The sequence below is a fragment of the Macaca nemestrina genome, chromosome 13, assembly GCF_043159975.1.
Source record: "Macaca nemestrina isolate mMacNem1 chromosome 13, mMacNem.hap1, whole genome shotgun sequence".
NCBI lineage: Eukaryota > Metazoa > Chordata > Mammalia > Primates > Cercopithecidae > Macaca > Macaca nemestrina.
In genome coordinates, this window is record NC_092137.1 from 69892326 (window position 1) to 69907338 (window position 15013).

The 15013-nt window shown below is 44.9% G+C and overlaps 1 protein-coding gene across 12 annotated transcripts in view; it reads right to left on the reverse strand.

Moving 5' to 3' along the window:
• Positions 1-15013, reverse strand: part of LOC105465203 (AP2 associated kinase 1) — a 223190-nt gene that overhangs the window by 171438 nt on the left and 36739 nt on the right. For 3 of the 12 annotated variants that reach the window (XM_071076856.1, XM_071076855.1, XM_071076854.1), the window contains exons 1-2: positions 13187-13346; positions 12488-12886 (exon numbers count right to left, since the gene is read on the reverse strand). In XM_071076856.1, the coding sequence (XP_070932957.1) occupies positions 12488-12650 (163 nt within the window). In that variant the 5' untranslated portion in view covers positions 12651-12886; positions 13187-13346. Of the gene's footprint in view, positions 1-12487; positions 13133-13186; positions 13347-15013 lie in introns of those variants that run through there. The other 9 variants (XM_071076851.1, XM_071076853.1, XM_071076847.1 and 6 more) reach the window with 4 other exon arrangements.

Here is a 15013-nt window from a genome sequence, read left to right on the forward strand (position 1 = left end):
TCTGGTCAAGCTAAGATTTTTCTCTACAGCCAAAAAGCCCAATGAAATTATTTCTTCCAATGCTGTCCCCTTCTACTCCAACACCAAGATTCCAAGGCTTCTAAAAAGAGCAGAGGACCAAGGTCTGTGGAACAGGGTTGGGTTACCCCAGGGGAGATTAAACAAGTCTAACACACCTGTAAAATAACTAGCACTTCCTGAATCAATCAGATTCACTGACCAGAGAAAATAAACAAAGGTACTAGCAGGAGACTTGCCATCTCAGGAAATGCTGCTCAGGCCCCAGTCCTCCAGGAAGGACCCAAACTACAATGCCTTAGTTCCATTCCTTCTTCCTGTCCCCATAGGTAATAAAGTCATCATTTTGTTCTCAAATTCATGCTCAGAACCAAAAGGACAATAATCTTTCTCTTACCCTAAAGGTTCCAGTACAATCGCTGTCAGTGTCCTTGAACGCATGCAGCAAACAAATTATGTGGCATTATGTTGCTTTCTACAGGATTCAAGTCCTAGACGACAGGTATCATTATTTAACATCATTATAATGACAAATGATAATCTAGCGTATGTTTAGCCTTCTGGAATAATAATAGATAGATACCATGAGCTCTTTGGTCCAATAATCTCTCCGCTTTTCAGACAAAAATAACAAAGCTTCAGTTGGCACTGCCATTCCTTGTCTGCCAAGGTTAACACAGAGCCCAAGGAGAAAACTGACCAGCTCAAGCTGATTCACCCACAGCAGACCTCAAATGAAACTTCGAATTTCAGGAACTTGTCCTCTGCCAAGGTGGAAGTCTCATTTAAAAGGAATCCTCTTTCCTAACAATTACTTGTGACTCAACAGAAGTGGGATTGTTTTAAGGGTGCAGTGGCTAACACCTGTAATTCCAGCACTTTGGGAGGCTGAGGCAGGTGGATTGCTTGAGCCCGGGGCTTCAAGACCAGCCTGGGCAACATGGCAAAACTCCACCTCTAGAAAAAATACAAAGATTAGCCGGAGTGGTGTGCGCACCTGTGGTCCCAGATATTCAGGAGGCTGAGGTGGGAGGACTGCTTGAGCCCGGGAGGCGGAGGTTGCAGGGAGCTGACATCACCCCACTGTACTCCAGCCTGGGTGAAAAGTGAGACCCTGTCTCAAAAATAAATAAATAAATAAATAAAGTATACATAATAGGCTAAATAATAAAGATAATAGATCAATAATAATAAAAATAATAAAGGAGGGAGAAAGCAGGTATAAAATGCTACAGCCAGTATCACCTTACAAGCTAATAGTTTATTATTCTTGAGTGATTAAATTCACAGCAAATGAAAAGGCTTTTTTGCTTTGGGTATAAACACAGAACATCTGAATTATTTATGTAGGCCATTTTGTTCCTCAAAAAAGACCAAAAACATTGCAATACTTACTTCAACTTTACCAACAGAAGACCAGAACATATACAAACATGCTGAACTACACATGTTCCCTAAAACAGGCAATTTTGCCCCCCAGGTGACATTTAGCAATGTCGAGACATTTTTTCATTGCCACAGTAGGTTGTGTATGTATTATATAATTCCGGCATCTAGTGGGTAGAGGCCAAGGATACTGCTAAAGATCCCATAGTACACAAGACAGCCCTCCACAACAAAGAGTTACCCAGACCGAAATGTTAGTAGTGCCAAGGTAGCACAAATGACTGTTGACTAATGTGGGAAGAGACAGGAGTTCGGAGTTGCTCAGAAGGGCCTAATTGGCGGTGTGACTTTAGGCAAATCACCTAATTTTCAAATTTGCTTTCTTAGAATCAATGAACTAGCGCCAGGCGCAATGGCTCACGCCTGTAATCCCAGCACTTTGGGAGGCCGAAGTGGGTGGATCACGAAGTCAGGAGACTGAGACCACCCTGGCCAATACAGTGAAACCCCATCTCTACTAAAAATACAAAAAATTAGCCAGGCGTGGTGGCAGGCACCTGTAGTCCCAGCTACTCGGCAGACTGAGGCAGGAGAATGGCGTGAACCCAGGAGCTTGCAGTAAGCCGAGATTGCGCCATTGCACTCCAGCCTGGGCAACAGAGCGGGACTCCATCTCAAAAACAAAACAAACAAAAAAAATTTTTCAATGAAATAGCAATCTTTCTCAACCTATTATGGTTAAAAATCTTTGCATAATTTTCTGCACAAACTAGCTACTTGTAGAAATAAACCTCTAGCCAGGCATGGTGGCTCACGTCTGTAATCCCAACACTTTGGGAGGCCGAGGCGGGCGGATTGCCTGAGGTCAGGAGTTCCCTGGCCAACATGGTGAAACCCTGTTTCTACTAAAAATACAAAAATTAGCTGGGTATGGTGGCTGGCTCCTGTAATCCCAGCTACTCAGGAGGCTGAGACAGGAGAGTCACTTGAACCTGGGAGGCGGAGATTGCAGTGAGCCAAGATCGCACCAATGCACTCCAGCCTAGGCCATAAGAGCAAAACTCCATCTCAAAAAAAAAAAAAGAAAAAGAAGAAGAAGAAGAAGAAATAAACCACTAAAAGTAAGGTAGAATGGCAAGTCTTTGTAGGCCCTGGTTGAGGGGAGCTGTAATAGTACTCTATCATTTACTGAATATGGACTTTGAGCTTTAAAAAAATTCCCCCCATATTCCCCTATCTGAGTGCTTCTGGTTTGAATGTATGAATCCTAATCACCAAGGTACTAGGATTCAAGTTACTAGAAGGTGGAGCCTTTGGGAGGTGATTAAGTCTTGAGAGGGGAACCCTCATGAATGAGATCAATGCCCTTATACAAGAGGCCCCAAGAAAAAAGAGAAAGAAAAAGGGCAAAAACAGGTCCCAGAAAGCAGCCCTGTCCCTTCCACTATATGAGGACACATCAAGAAGTCAGCAGTGCTGGGCGCTGTGGCTCACGCCTATAATCCCAGCACTTTGGGAGGCCAAGGCGGGTAGATCATGAGGTCAGGAGATCAAGACCATCCTGGTCAACATGGTGAAACCCCGTCTCTACTAAAAACACAAAAAATTAGCTGGGCATGATGGTGCGCGCCTGTAGTACCAGCTACTCAGGAGGCTGAGGCAGGAGAATCTCTTGAACCCGGGAGGCAAAGGTTGAGTGAGCCAAGATGGCGCCACTGCACTCCAGCATGGTGACAGAGCAAGACTCTGTCTCAAAAAAAAAAAAAAAAAAAAAGGAAGAAGAAGAAATCAGTAGTCTGTAACCCAGAAGAGGGCCCTGACTAGAACCTGACCATCCTGGTACTCTGATCTTGGACTTTACAGCCTCCAGAACTGTAGGAAACACATTTCTATTGTTTATAGGCTACCTAGTTTCTGATATTTTGTTACAGCAGCCCAGAGGAACTAAGCCAGTGAGCAACCTCCAAATGCTACGGAAGCATTATCTGACTTGAAAAGCTCATAAGGAGATTCAGCTGGAAAGGGTTGGTTATTAAAGGTCAACAATGTTATGAGAGGGCTGGGCACGGTGGCTCCCGCCTGTAATCCCACTACTTGGGGAGGCTGAGGCAGGTGGATCACTTGAGGTCAGGAGTTCAAGACCAGCCTGGCTTACATGGTGAAACTCCACCTCTACTAAAAATACAAAAATTAGCTGGGTGTGATGGCACATGCCTGTAGTCCCAGCTACCCGAGAGGCTGAGGCAGGATAATTGCTTAAGCCTGGGAGGCAGAGGTTTCAGTGAGCCAAGATTGTGCCACTGTACTCTAGCCTGGGTGACAGCAAGACTCTGTCTGGGGGGGAAAAAAAAAAAAAAAATATATATATATATATATATATATATACACACACACACACACACACACACACACATATATATATATATAAAATATTATGAGAAAAGATCCTTTGTACAAGGAAGAATTTTAAGGAAGAATCCTACACTTGTAGCTAGGAGCCTTGGGTTCAAGTTCATTCAATACTACTTCTTGCCAATATAACTTTGAAGAAGTCATCCAACCAATGTCAGCCACTGTTTCCTCATCTGTACAGCTGGAGTAATAACCATGCCTTCTACCTCTGCAGGGATGATGCAATCACGAAATGAGAGGATGTAGATATAAGGCTATTTCGCATAAGAGCAGCTTGTCCTGCCAGTCAAAGAGGCAGCAAGGTTTTACTACGCATCTCAAACGTTCTCTGTCTGAGATGCTATAGCAAATAGAGAAGTAATGGAAGACTTGGCTCCTGCCCTGCTAGTTGGCATGGTATGACCAACACACAAGAAACAAGTGAACCCCACAAGGCAATTCCATATTTCTTGCAGTGCTGGGGTCTGTGGTGCAGTCTCTAAACTCTGGGTTTGAGGAAAGGAGATCAGAGAGGACTGCAATGGTTATGAAAGATTTCGTGAAGACAGACTATTCTTAACTGAGTCTTTCTCTGTAACCGCACCTTCATGGAACCTTGCTGCATCAAGTTCACCATCTTTACCTGTGTTCTAGTCTTCTCTTAGTAATGTAAGTATTACAATATTTTTGGTCTTTTTTTGAGGAACAGAAAAAGGTAGAGAACCACTGCTCTAGACCACAATGGTCTCAAAACAGTAGTGCACGAGATGATAACGCACTGGGGTAGACAAAGAAAATAAAGGATCTTCTATTTTTATTTATTTTCATTTTAAAAAGTAAGATTTTCCAAGTAAAAAGGCAACCCACAGAATGTGAGAAAATATCTGCAAATCATGTATCTGATAAGGAATTAATGCCCAGAATATACAGAGAACTCCTAAAATGACAAACAACCCAATTCAAAAATGGGCAAAGGACTTAAATAGACATTTTCCAAAGAAGATATACAAATGGCTAATAAACACATAACAAGATGCTTGACATCACGAATTACTAGGGAAATACAAATCAAAAGTGTAAGAAGATACCACTTCACATCTATTAGGATAGCTACTGTCACAAAACAGAAAACAAGTGTCAGTGAGAATGAGGAATAACTGGAACCCTGTGCACTGTTGATGGGAAAGAAAAATGGGTACAGCTGCTGTGGAAAACAATACGGCAATTCCTCAAAAAATTAAAAACAGGATTATCGTATGATCTAGCAATTGCATTTCTGAGTATATACCCAAAAGAATTGAATGCGGGGTCTTGAGGAGATATTTGTACACCCATGTTCATAACTGTAGCAGCATTATCCACAATAGCTAAAAGGTAGAAGCAACCCAGTGTCCACTGATGAATGATGAATGTGGCATATATATATATACAATGGCATATTCCTGAACCTTAAACAGGAAGGAAATTCTGACACACGGTACAAAACAAATGAACCTTGAGGACACTATGCTAAGTGAAATACACCAGTGACAAAAGGCCAAATACAGTAATATTCCACTTATATGAGGTACTCAAAGTAGTAAAAATCATAGAGACAATAAGTAGAGTGCTGGTTGCCAGAGGCTAGAGAGAGGTGGGAATGAGAGTCGTCATTTAATAGGTACAATTTCAGTTTCACATGATGAAAAGAGTTATGGGAATGGATGGTGGTGATGGTTGCACATTATGAATATATTTAACATCACCTAAATGTACACTTAAAAATGATTAAGATAGTAAATTTTAGGTTATGTGTATCTTACATTTAAAACTTTAGAAAAAATAAAATTTTGTTCTTGTTAATATATAACATATGGCCCAACACTAGCCCTCCCATTCAGTTCATGTTCACTCACATGTCCACTATTGAGGGCTGATGGGGTGACATCTTTACAGCACACTGAGATATAGTATAGTTCATGTGTGCTTGGTTAAATGGATTCGCTGATTACATTGTTTTAAATTAATTAATCTTCACAAAACAAACTAGAGGCTTAAAAAGATTTCTACTAAAAAAAAACTTGGATTAAAGATAATGCAATCAAAAATGAGTAAGAGAATGGCAGAGCTGCCATATCTGTTCCTAGTATACTCTTCATGCATAGTCACACTGCAATGTAGACACAATCACAATTGAATAAGTTAACCAAAATCTTGTTGAGATTATTTAAAATATAGATTTGCATCCATTATCATTTATGATGAACTTCATCCTAAGTATATAATGTGACTTCAGATATCAGCTAATGATAGCAGGACATGAATATAACTTACAAATAAACAAGCATACATACATGAAGATATGGCATGTTTTTTAACTACAGCACTATTCTATCCAAAAAGTTTAGAGACTACTGCTCTAGACCAACACTGCCCAACAGAACTTGTGATGATGAAATATTCTTACCTGTGCTGTCCAAAACTGTAAGCACTAGCCACATGTGACTATTAAGCAATTGAAATGTCATTAGTGTATCTGATGAACTGCTATTTTAGATAATTTATTATTTTCTTCTTTTTTTTTTTTTTTTGACACAGACACTGACTCTGTTGCCCAGGCTGGAGTACAGTGGCGGCATCGCGGCTCACTGCAACCTCTGCCTCCTGGATTCAAGCGATTCTCCGGCCTCAGGCTCCCGAGTAGCTCGAATTACAGGCACACGCCACCACGCGCGGCTAATTTTTGTGTTTTTAGTGGAGACAAGATTTCACCATGTTGGCCAGGCTGGTCTCAAACTCCTGACCTCAGGTGATCCACCCACCTTGGCCTCCCAAAGTGTTGGGATTACAGGCGTGAGCCACTGCACCTGGCCTATTTTAGATAATTCAAATAGCCATGTGTGGCTAGTGGGCTACTGTATTGAACAGCACAGCCCTAGGCCACTAATAGATTATCACTATCTCAAAACATACAGCTCCCCAGTAAGCTGCTTTTGTGTCTTTGGCCATGTTATTCTGTCTGCCTAGAATGTTCTTCTACCTTGTCCATCTAGCAATAAGTCCTCATTTTTGAAGACACACCTCAAATGTCACCTTTCTTTAGCTTTCCCTGACTACTCCCCAACTCACAAAATTGTTGCCTTGGGTCTGTTCCCCAGCCCTTTTACATGACTCCAGCACAGCACCTGCAGCTATTTGCTCACATATCTGAAGTCCTGTGATTGTGAGGTCCTCAAGGCACAGCCATGTCTCATTTATCTCTGCATGATACCTGGCACATAGTGAATGCTCAGTAACATTTACTGAATAAGGCAGTGAATTAACTGACAAACCTTGATCTCCCAATTCATAATGCAGTATTCTTTCCACCACACCAAAATATGGTTCCATAAAATAGACCGGAGGTGAGTCTCTGCTAGCTCACAGTGCTAGATGCTACTTTAATAGACGACACGTTTCTATTATTATCATTTTTTTCTCTTTCAGATGCAAATGTCACAGTTACCTCCTAAGTAGGCTCAGAAGGCATGCATCCTTCAAAGGGTGCAAGATGAAGGTGGTACTAGTATCCTTTCCGAAGCATCAACATTCAAATATTGCAAGTTAAAATGACGGCTCTGATGCAGTAGTACTTTTTGTGTGTTTTGTTAGTATTTATCAAACCTTTCTTGTGTACTCTACATGGCGTTTCAGCTATCAAGGTGCAAGTGTATGTCACCCCTCATACCCTCCCACTCAAAAGCCATGTGAAACTGCTGCTCTCTCTTCATTATTATTTCTTATTAAATGAGCTTGACTTTGTTAGAAAGACTGAAAGAAAGAGTTTGACCATGGCAATTGCTTATTCTGGACTTCATTTCTGAATTCTAGATTTGGTTATATTTAGCAAAGCTACAACCGTCATCATGCCCAAAGCCAGGAAGAAGACACCATTCACAAACCACCCCCTGAAAATCTGCAGTTGCCTCTAAAAAGCCAGACTTCCCAGCAGGCAAAGACATCTGAAGTGGGAGGGATCAAATTGGTGTTTGCGTCAAGAGAAGGTCTCAGGTGCTTATAACTAAATCTCTCTGCCTGGCACTCAAGGTTCTCCACAAAATTCGTCCTTCTTTTTCTCTCCAATGTACCTTCTGCTCTGGTCAAACATCCTCATTATCTCCCCTGTTCATAACTTTCGGTAACACTGGTCAATTCCCTTCCCTGCCTGCTTCTGCTCAAGCTTCTAGCCTCTTATCAAACCTTCTGGGACCACTCTTTCCCCAGACACTCGCTGCTCCCTTTCCCCACAATTGGCACAGGGCTGAGGCACAGGAGGGAAGCCGTGCATTCTTGGTATCTATTCATCAGTCATTCAAAAGGTCCAGGGCCACTGAAGAAAGTAAGCAGCAAGCACCTCCAGGGAGCAACTTAAAGAATTTCATTCTACCACTCCGTGTCCTCTGTCCTTCTTTCCTTGATTCTGGGGAGGAAATGTGTACTGATGAAAATGGTAACACTAGTCAGTATTCTCAAAATGTATCATGCTGTTTCACCACTTTGCCTATGCGATTCTCTCAGCCTGAGAGGGCCTGGGTAACCCCCATCTGAAACATCTGCTGGGCAATTTCTATTCCTGTTCAAACTTCATGTCACCTGCGAACTCTCACCCCCAGGCTCTTTATCATAACATCCTTTGCCACCTAAGGTATGTATGTCAAAGGCCACGCTTAAGTGCTGGACACTTATCTCAGGTGTTGAGCTCTGTTAAGAGTCAGGCCTGTGTCCCATCCATCTCAGGATCTCTGGAACCTAATACAGTGCCTGCCACAAAGAGGCACATATGTGTTTCATATTGATACCACCAACACATTAGAATTAGGTGCCTTTAATGGAATTTTTGGTGGTTTCACACACATTTTGAAGCCTTACTAGTTCGCTATGTAGGTGGGAGAAATTATCAAAGTTTATTGATGTGGACATTTGGTACTTCTCATCAGCCTTGGACCTGGATTCCTTGAATATAAATTAGAAAACTGCTCTGAGGAGCCATCTAGTCCACCTTATAGCTCCAGAATGTTGTCTTGAATACAGTAATAAATAAATAAACATTTATTGTTTAAAGCTTAGATATAAGTCCTCGTATAGCTAAGGAAGTATGATAAAAGCACAGCTTCTCAAGCCTTCCTTGAACATTGCTCCAATTTTCCCATTGAGCTCATTCTGGAAGCTTAAACCAAATCTTCCCTTGACATCATATGCCTATTAACTTAGACATGATTTAGCATCTCATCATGGCATCTTCGCTGAGAAAGCTAGAAAGAAAATATTCTCCCTGGCACCCAGCCTAGAAATAGCCATATTCCTCTAAACTCATAACTTAAAGCCTTCACTTCCCCCAAACAGCCCCTGCTGGACTAGTTAGTGAAACCAGGCCAGGAAGGCTGATATACCAGGGGAGATATGGCAGTGCGGCATCTTTTTGTCTTGCCCAGCACCTGCTCCTTGGGGTTCTTGCAATTCCTCACGAAAAAGCACACACCAATACCCACACTAGAGAAAAAGAGATCATCAGTGGAATGTGGCGGTAATCTGGTCTGTGTTTTGAAGGCTCTCACACCACTCCTCCCTAAACTGCCTGGCCACTGCTCTGGGCACCCAGGGTACAACTCCCATGGTCCTTAAACCACTCTGGCTGGGACTGTAGACAGGTCAGCACTGGGGGACTCACAGGGAAGAGGGCGCAGGGAAGGAGCGTGGCTACCCAAAACATCTGTTAAGCCTTTAAGGAGCTGGTGAGGACTCTGCAAAGAACATCTGGCTCTATCCCCTAACAATGGGGGAAAGGAACTGCTTCAGATTGCTGTAGCTCAACTAGCTTTCACATTGCTCCCACTCCCCTTTAACACACACACACACATACACACACACACACTCTCTCTCTCCACATATATACATATGATGTATAATGCTGCTGGTAGGTAATGGCTACTATTTATTGAACACCTGAAAACGTGAATTATATATATTGCCTCATTTAATCTTCATGACCAGCCCATTAGGCAGTGGTTCTCAAAGTTGACCTTGCATCAGAATCTCTCCAGGAACTTATTAAGCCCCACACTCACAGCCTATGTAGTGAGGCCTAAGAATCTCCATTTCCAACAAGCTTGCAGGTGATAAGGATGCCCCATTTTGAGAACCACTGCCACAGGGAAACAGAGATTCAAGAGTGGTTTGGAATGTCTTGCCTACAGTTCCACAGCTAGTAAAGAACAGATCCGAATTTGAACCTAGATCTGTCTGACTCTATAGACAGTGCCGGTAACCATGCTACTGTATGTGTGAATGTATGCCTCATCTTCCCAAATTCATTGGCAGAACCTTAAAGGCAGATTCAATCACACTTTAGACCTCCCTTATTCATCTCAGAACTTCATACGGTCTTTGGACTTGGTAGGTGCTACATAAATACTTTGTATACTGGCTCCTACATTTCTACATACTTCTAAGAACCACAAATTCAAACTCAACTTAAGCCAAAGAACACAAAAAGGGCAGCATAGCCAGACCCAGTTTTACGTGACATTCTCTCTTGCTACTCCGTCTTTGCCCACAGTGCCACCACACTAACTCCTACTCACTCTTCAGTCACTTCCTTCAGAAAATGATCCTGGGCTCCCTAAAACTGGGGGCCACTGCACCCTAAGTTTATCTCTATGATGGTATTTATCAATCCACTATAACTGGCTATTTTCCATCTTTTAAAGCAGTTGGTAAAGGCCAGCTCTGGTTTAACAGCATATCCCAGAACCTAGCACAGCACCTGGCACTTCACAGGCAACTCCATAAACTGCTGAATGAATAAATGCAGAGCTGCAAGTCCTAAATTCCATGTAAAAATATCACAATACATGATGCGCAGTTCTCAAGGATGAATCCCAGAGAAGAGGAAGGCAGCCTAGGTAACAAAGACCAATTTTGCCTTTTCTCTTCCCTATCACTCTTCTCACACTTGGAGAACATGCACCGCTTAGGGCAGCATCATCCTTGATGAGACAACATCCTAGCTGAACAAAATGCTCGTGGGCTATAAGGTCAGCAGAGGCCATTCAGAGGGGAGGAAAGTGCTCTGTGGCCCTTCATTTCTCCTGATTTCTCTCTGACACACTCTCCTTTTCACCATTTCTCCACCCCACTGCAGTTAAGGGCTTTGGCACAGGGATGAAAGAGACAGATCAGACTCAAGGTGCGGATCTGGCAGCGGGCACAGAAGCATCTCCCAACCTGCACCAAAGCCCACAGGAAAGATCCAAAGGGACAGTGACTCAGGCCCCAGATAAAGCCCAGCTAGAGCAGTACTGAGATTAGAAGAGCAATAATTTCACACGGACATTAACTGTCAGGCATCTTTTTTAAAAATCGTGTTTTTAAAGTATAGGCTTCAACTCTATTCCCAGAAAACTGGGCCCTGCTGAATCCAGTGCTTACACAAGCTGAGAGCCAAACACAGTTTCCTCCTCTTCCAAACCCACCCACCAGCCTGCAACACCCACCATGGTAAGCATTTCCCAGGCCCAGGTCAGGACCCTTGCTTCAACTTTAGTTTGCAAAACGCCCCTTTTTAAAGAGGCCTCTTAGCTTTCTCTCTTCCCTCAGTAATAAAACTGTTCCCTTCCACCACCATGTTGCAGTAATAGAGACCTCTCCCTTCCTCCAACCCCTCTCGGTCTATAACACAACCTACAGCAGGTCGGCCCCATCCAATTAGTCTGAACTGCTTCATGCCAAGGAAATTGCTGCTTTTATTAAAAATAAAAGCACACTAGGCAGGCGATGGGCTGTGAAAAGTATGAGTCTGGCATAATTATGAAGGTCGAGGTTAAGGTTACCAAAAGAGACATGCAAAGCTTTCCCGAAAGCCTGGAGGAAAAAAGATGTATATCTACGCGAGTATAGATACACAGATGAAACACAGAGGAATTTACACAGCAGATCTAAATAACATGCTCTCTGACAGTGAAAAAACAAAATCAGAGCCACTCTCAAGTAATTTTTCTTTTGGTTTAAAAAAAAAAAAAAAACTAAAGCGAGAGGAAGAGGGGCCTACTAGACTGAGTTCAGAATAACCACATTTGTTTTATATAATTTTTGTTATCTTTGCTATATCCTGGGGACCCGATTACAGTTGGGTCAGGAAACAAACCTACTAGTGAAATCCACCAAGAGCCTTGGCCCTTGGAAAAACACGTTCACATTCTCCGAAAATCCTCCCTTCCTTCCAATGCCTGCTCATGGAAGTAGGAAAGTTGGGTAGGAGACGGAGAAACCCCTCTCTTCTTAAAAGTCCCCCCATCCACACCCTTCAGCCTTCACATCAAGATTTTAAGTTTTAGGAGGATGACAAGCCCATCACCCTGCCTTTGGCATAAAGCTTTACACTTTCACACATACATTTTCTTGTGTGATCCTCAAAATTTGGCTTCTCAATATTAAAAAAATAAAAATAAAAGGCCACTAACGTAAACAATTTCGGCAACCTCCCCACACCCCCATAAGCCCAGTCACTTTCAAATCTCAATTTTAAATCTCTCAAGGACAATGACTCACAGGGCAAGTGAAGGGGGAAGGGAGGGTCAACTGGTCAAAGCCCATTCATACATGCAACAACTAGAAACCACAGTACTGCAGCATCAGCACAAGATTTTAATTTACGGCGCATTGAGCCACACCGTACCTTCCGCCAACACCTCGTCCACTGTGACCTGCTGTCGCCCGATGCCAAAGACTCTTCCGATGTAGCCACTGCCCAGGCCCGAGGTGCTGCCCCCTCCTCCGCTAGAGCCGGAGCCCAGGCCAGAGCCGCCCTGCTCTCGCCGGGAGTCGAAAAACTTCTTCATCTTGCGAATAGGGAGCAGCAAAGCAAAATACCGATGGTTTCTAGATTTTTTTTTTTTTTTTTTTTTTTTTTAAGAAAAGAGATCCAAGGATTTCTTCTCGGATTTCAGCTCGGAGAGGAGCCACCCGAATCCGGCCGTGGGGGTGGGGGCTGAGGGAGGATGCCTATAGGAATATGCGTGTCAATCGCGCGGCGGGTCCCCTCCTCCTCCAGAAAGCGATTCGTGTAAGTTTAAACCTGTGATGACAGAGGAAGAGAGAGAGGATGAATCAGTAACACACTTAAAAATTCAACCGCTGAGTCCTAGGGGGAGCAAAAGCCATCATCCTGGGGAAACGCTTCATATATTTTCCTGGCGAGAAAAACCCTGGGGCTGAAAACGCGACCCCGGCCCCAGAACCCGGGATCCCCGAGCCGGGAGCTCGGAAAAAGGAGGGATCCGAGCTGCTGGGGCAGCGCCGACCCTCCCGGGCACTGCCTCCCGCTCCTCCCGGGTCTCCCCGCCGTCCCTCGAGGCAGCATCCTGGCAGCACCCACTTGAGACGGCTCGGCGGCCGGCGCCCAGCTACCAGCCCCGCGACATTGTCACGGCCGCCGGGCCGGCCTGCGACGCAGAGAGGAGGCGGCGCTGCAGCGAGAGCCGGGGCCGCGCTCGGCTCCAGCCCGCCCGCCAGCTGATCCCGGGAGCGCCGGGCGGAGACTGACCCGCCGCCCCTCCCCCGCGCGCGCTCCCGCCCGGCTCCATCCACCCAACCAGGAAGTGAACCGCCGCCGGAAGTGCCGCTTGGGGCGGCGCGGCGAGGGACCGGGGCCTCTCCTGCAACCGCCGCTCTGTCGCCACAGATGGGAAGGAGTAGACGGCGAGAAGAGGACCGGGCGAAGGGGGTCTCAGTGCAGACAGAGTTCTGGAAAAGACTGTTGATATCACCCGAGCCGCAGGGCAAGCTGGGAAAGGTAGCTCGGCGCAGTCCGGCGACTGGACTACAAATCCCAGCATGCTCCTGGAGGAGCGGGCGAGGCGCAGCCGTGGCCTCCACGGCCTGGAAGGAGGTTTGTGGGGTGGCGCGTATATGGGGACTCGGCAATTTAAACACATCCCGTGAAGAAACTGCCAACGACTAGGTTCCCCGCCGCTGTATGTTCCACTCTTCTGGAGCCATCTTATTTGCGGCCTGGCCTCCTGGCACAACGGATTCTGGATTTTGTGGTTTCCGAACGGATCGAGACTGACATCCGAAGGACGCCAGCTTAACCGCTTAGACCCTAGTGGGTCCTGTGGGTTTCCCGACGTCACCTGGGCTGAAATGGAAGCGAGAAGTGATCGGGAACATTGTGCTGGCAGTTGGATCCGGCTGCACCGGAGCGCCAGCCTTAAAATAAGTAAAACCGATGCCCTTCGCCCCTAACCTCAAAAGCTGCTTTTGCGTCTAGAGGTTATTGAGAGCCGGCTCTGCGGTCAGCTCTGAGCTAGGCGCTGTGAGAACGCTCAGTAAGACAGTGTCTCGTCTGAAAGTGTACAGGCGAGATTCAAACCGAGAAACGGCCAAAGGTTGTGTGCAAGGCAGATCCTAGGATACCAGAGGCCCAGCCCGTTGGCTTGACCTCAAACTCGGGGGCTTTTCAGCCCATGCTGCCCCTTAATTTTTCCTCCTTTGCTGACGCTGTGGGTGCGTCCCAAAGCCTGACCTTCACTATCCCCCTTGCACACAAGAACACTAACCCTAACCTGACCAGTTATTTATTTCTCACTTCAAGATTCTTCCACTGATACTTATGTTTCCCTGATACCGTCCAAGTGCTGAGGGTGGGGATGGACTCTGTGATTTGCATCTGCCAAATGCAGAAAATTTGGAAAGCCAGTTGGTACACTTTTCCGACCCTAGATTTCCTGATGGATGATGCTGAAGAGTGGCAAGTTCCTGCCAAAAACAAACAAAAAAACCTGCCATGATTTACTGATATGATTTTTCTAACCCCTGAATATGGGTTATTGTTCATTTCCGCCCGCTCTCCCCACTCCCTAGTGCTTGTCTCAGAATTTTTTTCAGCGGTATTTGAGTAGAGAAGGGTGCCCCAGGGAAAAAAATGGTTCTTGCTTTCTCCATTCTGAATACGGAGCTGAGCTCTGACTGGGCTAACAGTGGCGTTTGGTGCTGCTGCTGCTGCTGCTGCTGCTGCTGCTGCTCCTTGTTTAAAGTAGTGCCATTGTAATTAAACTCCGTGTAGAGATAGCATCTTTTCTTCTGGAGAGAGTCTGTGTTGTCACCTCAGTTCACAAATTCACGAAGCCACCTCCAGGGTGAAATGCAGCACCTATTCCCTCAAACTAAGCCCACGAAGACATGTTCTCTGCACTTTCCTTAA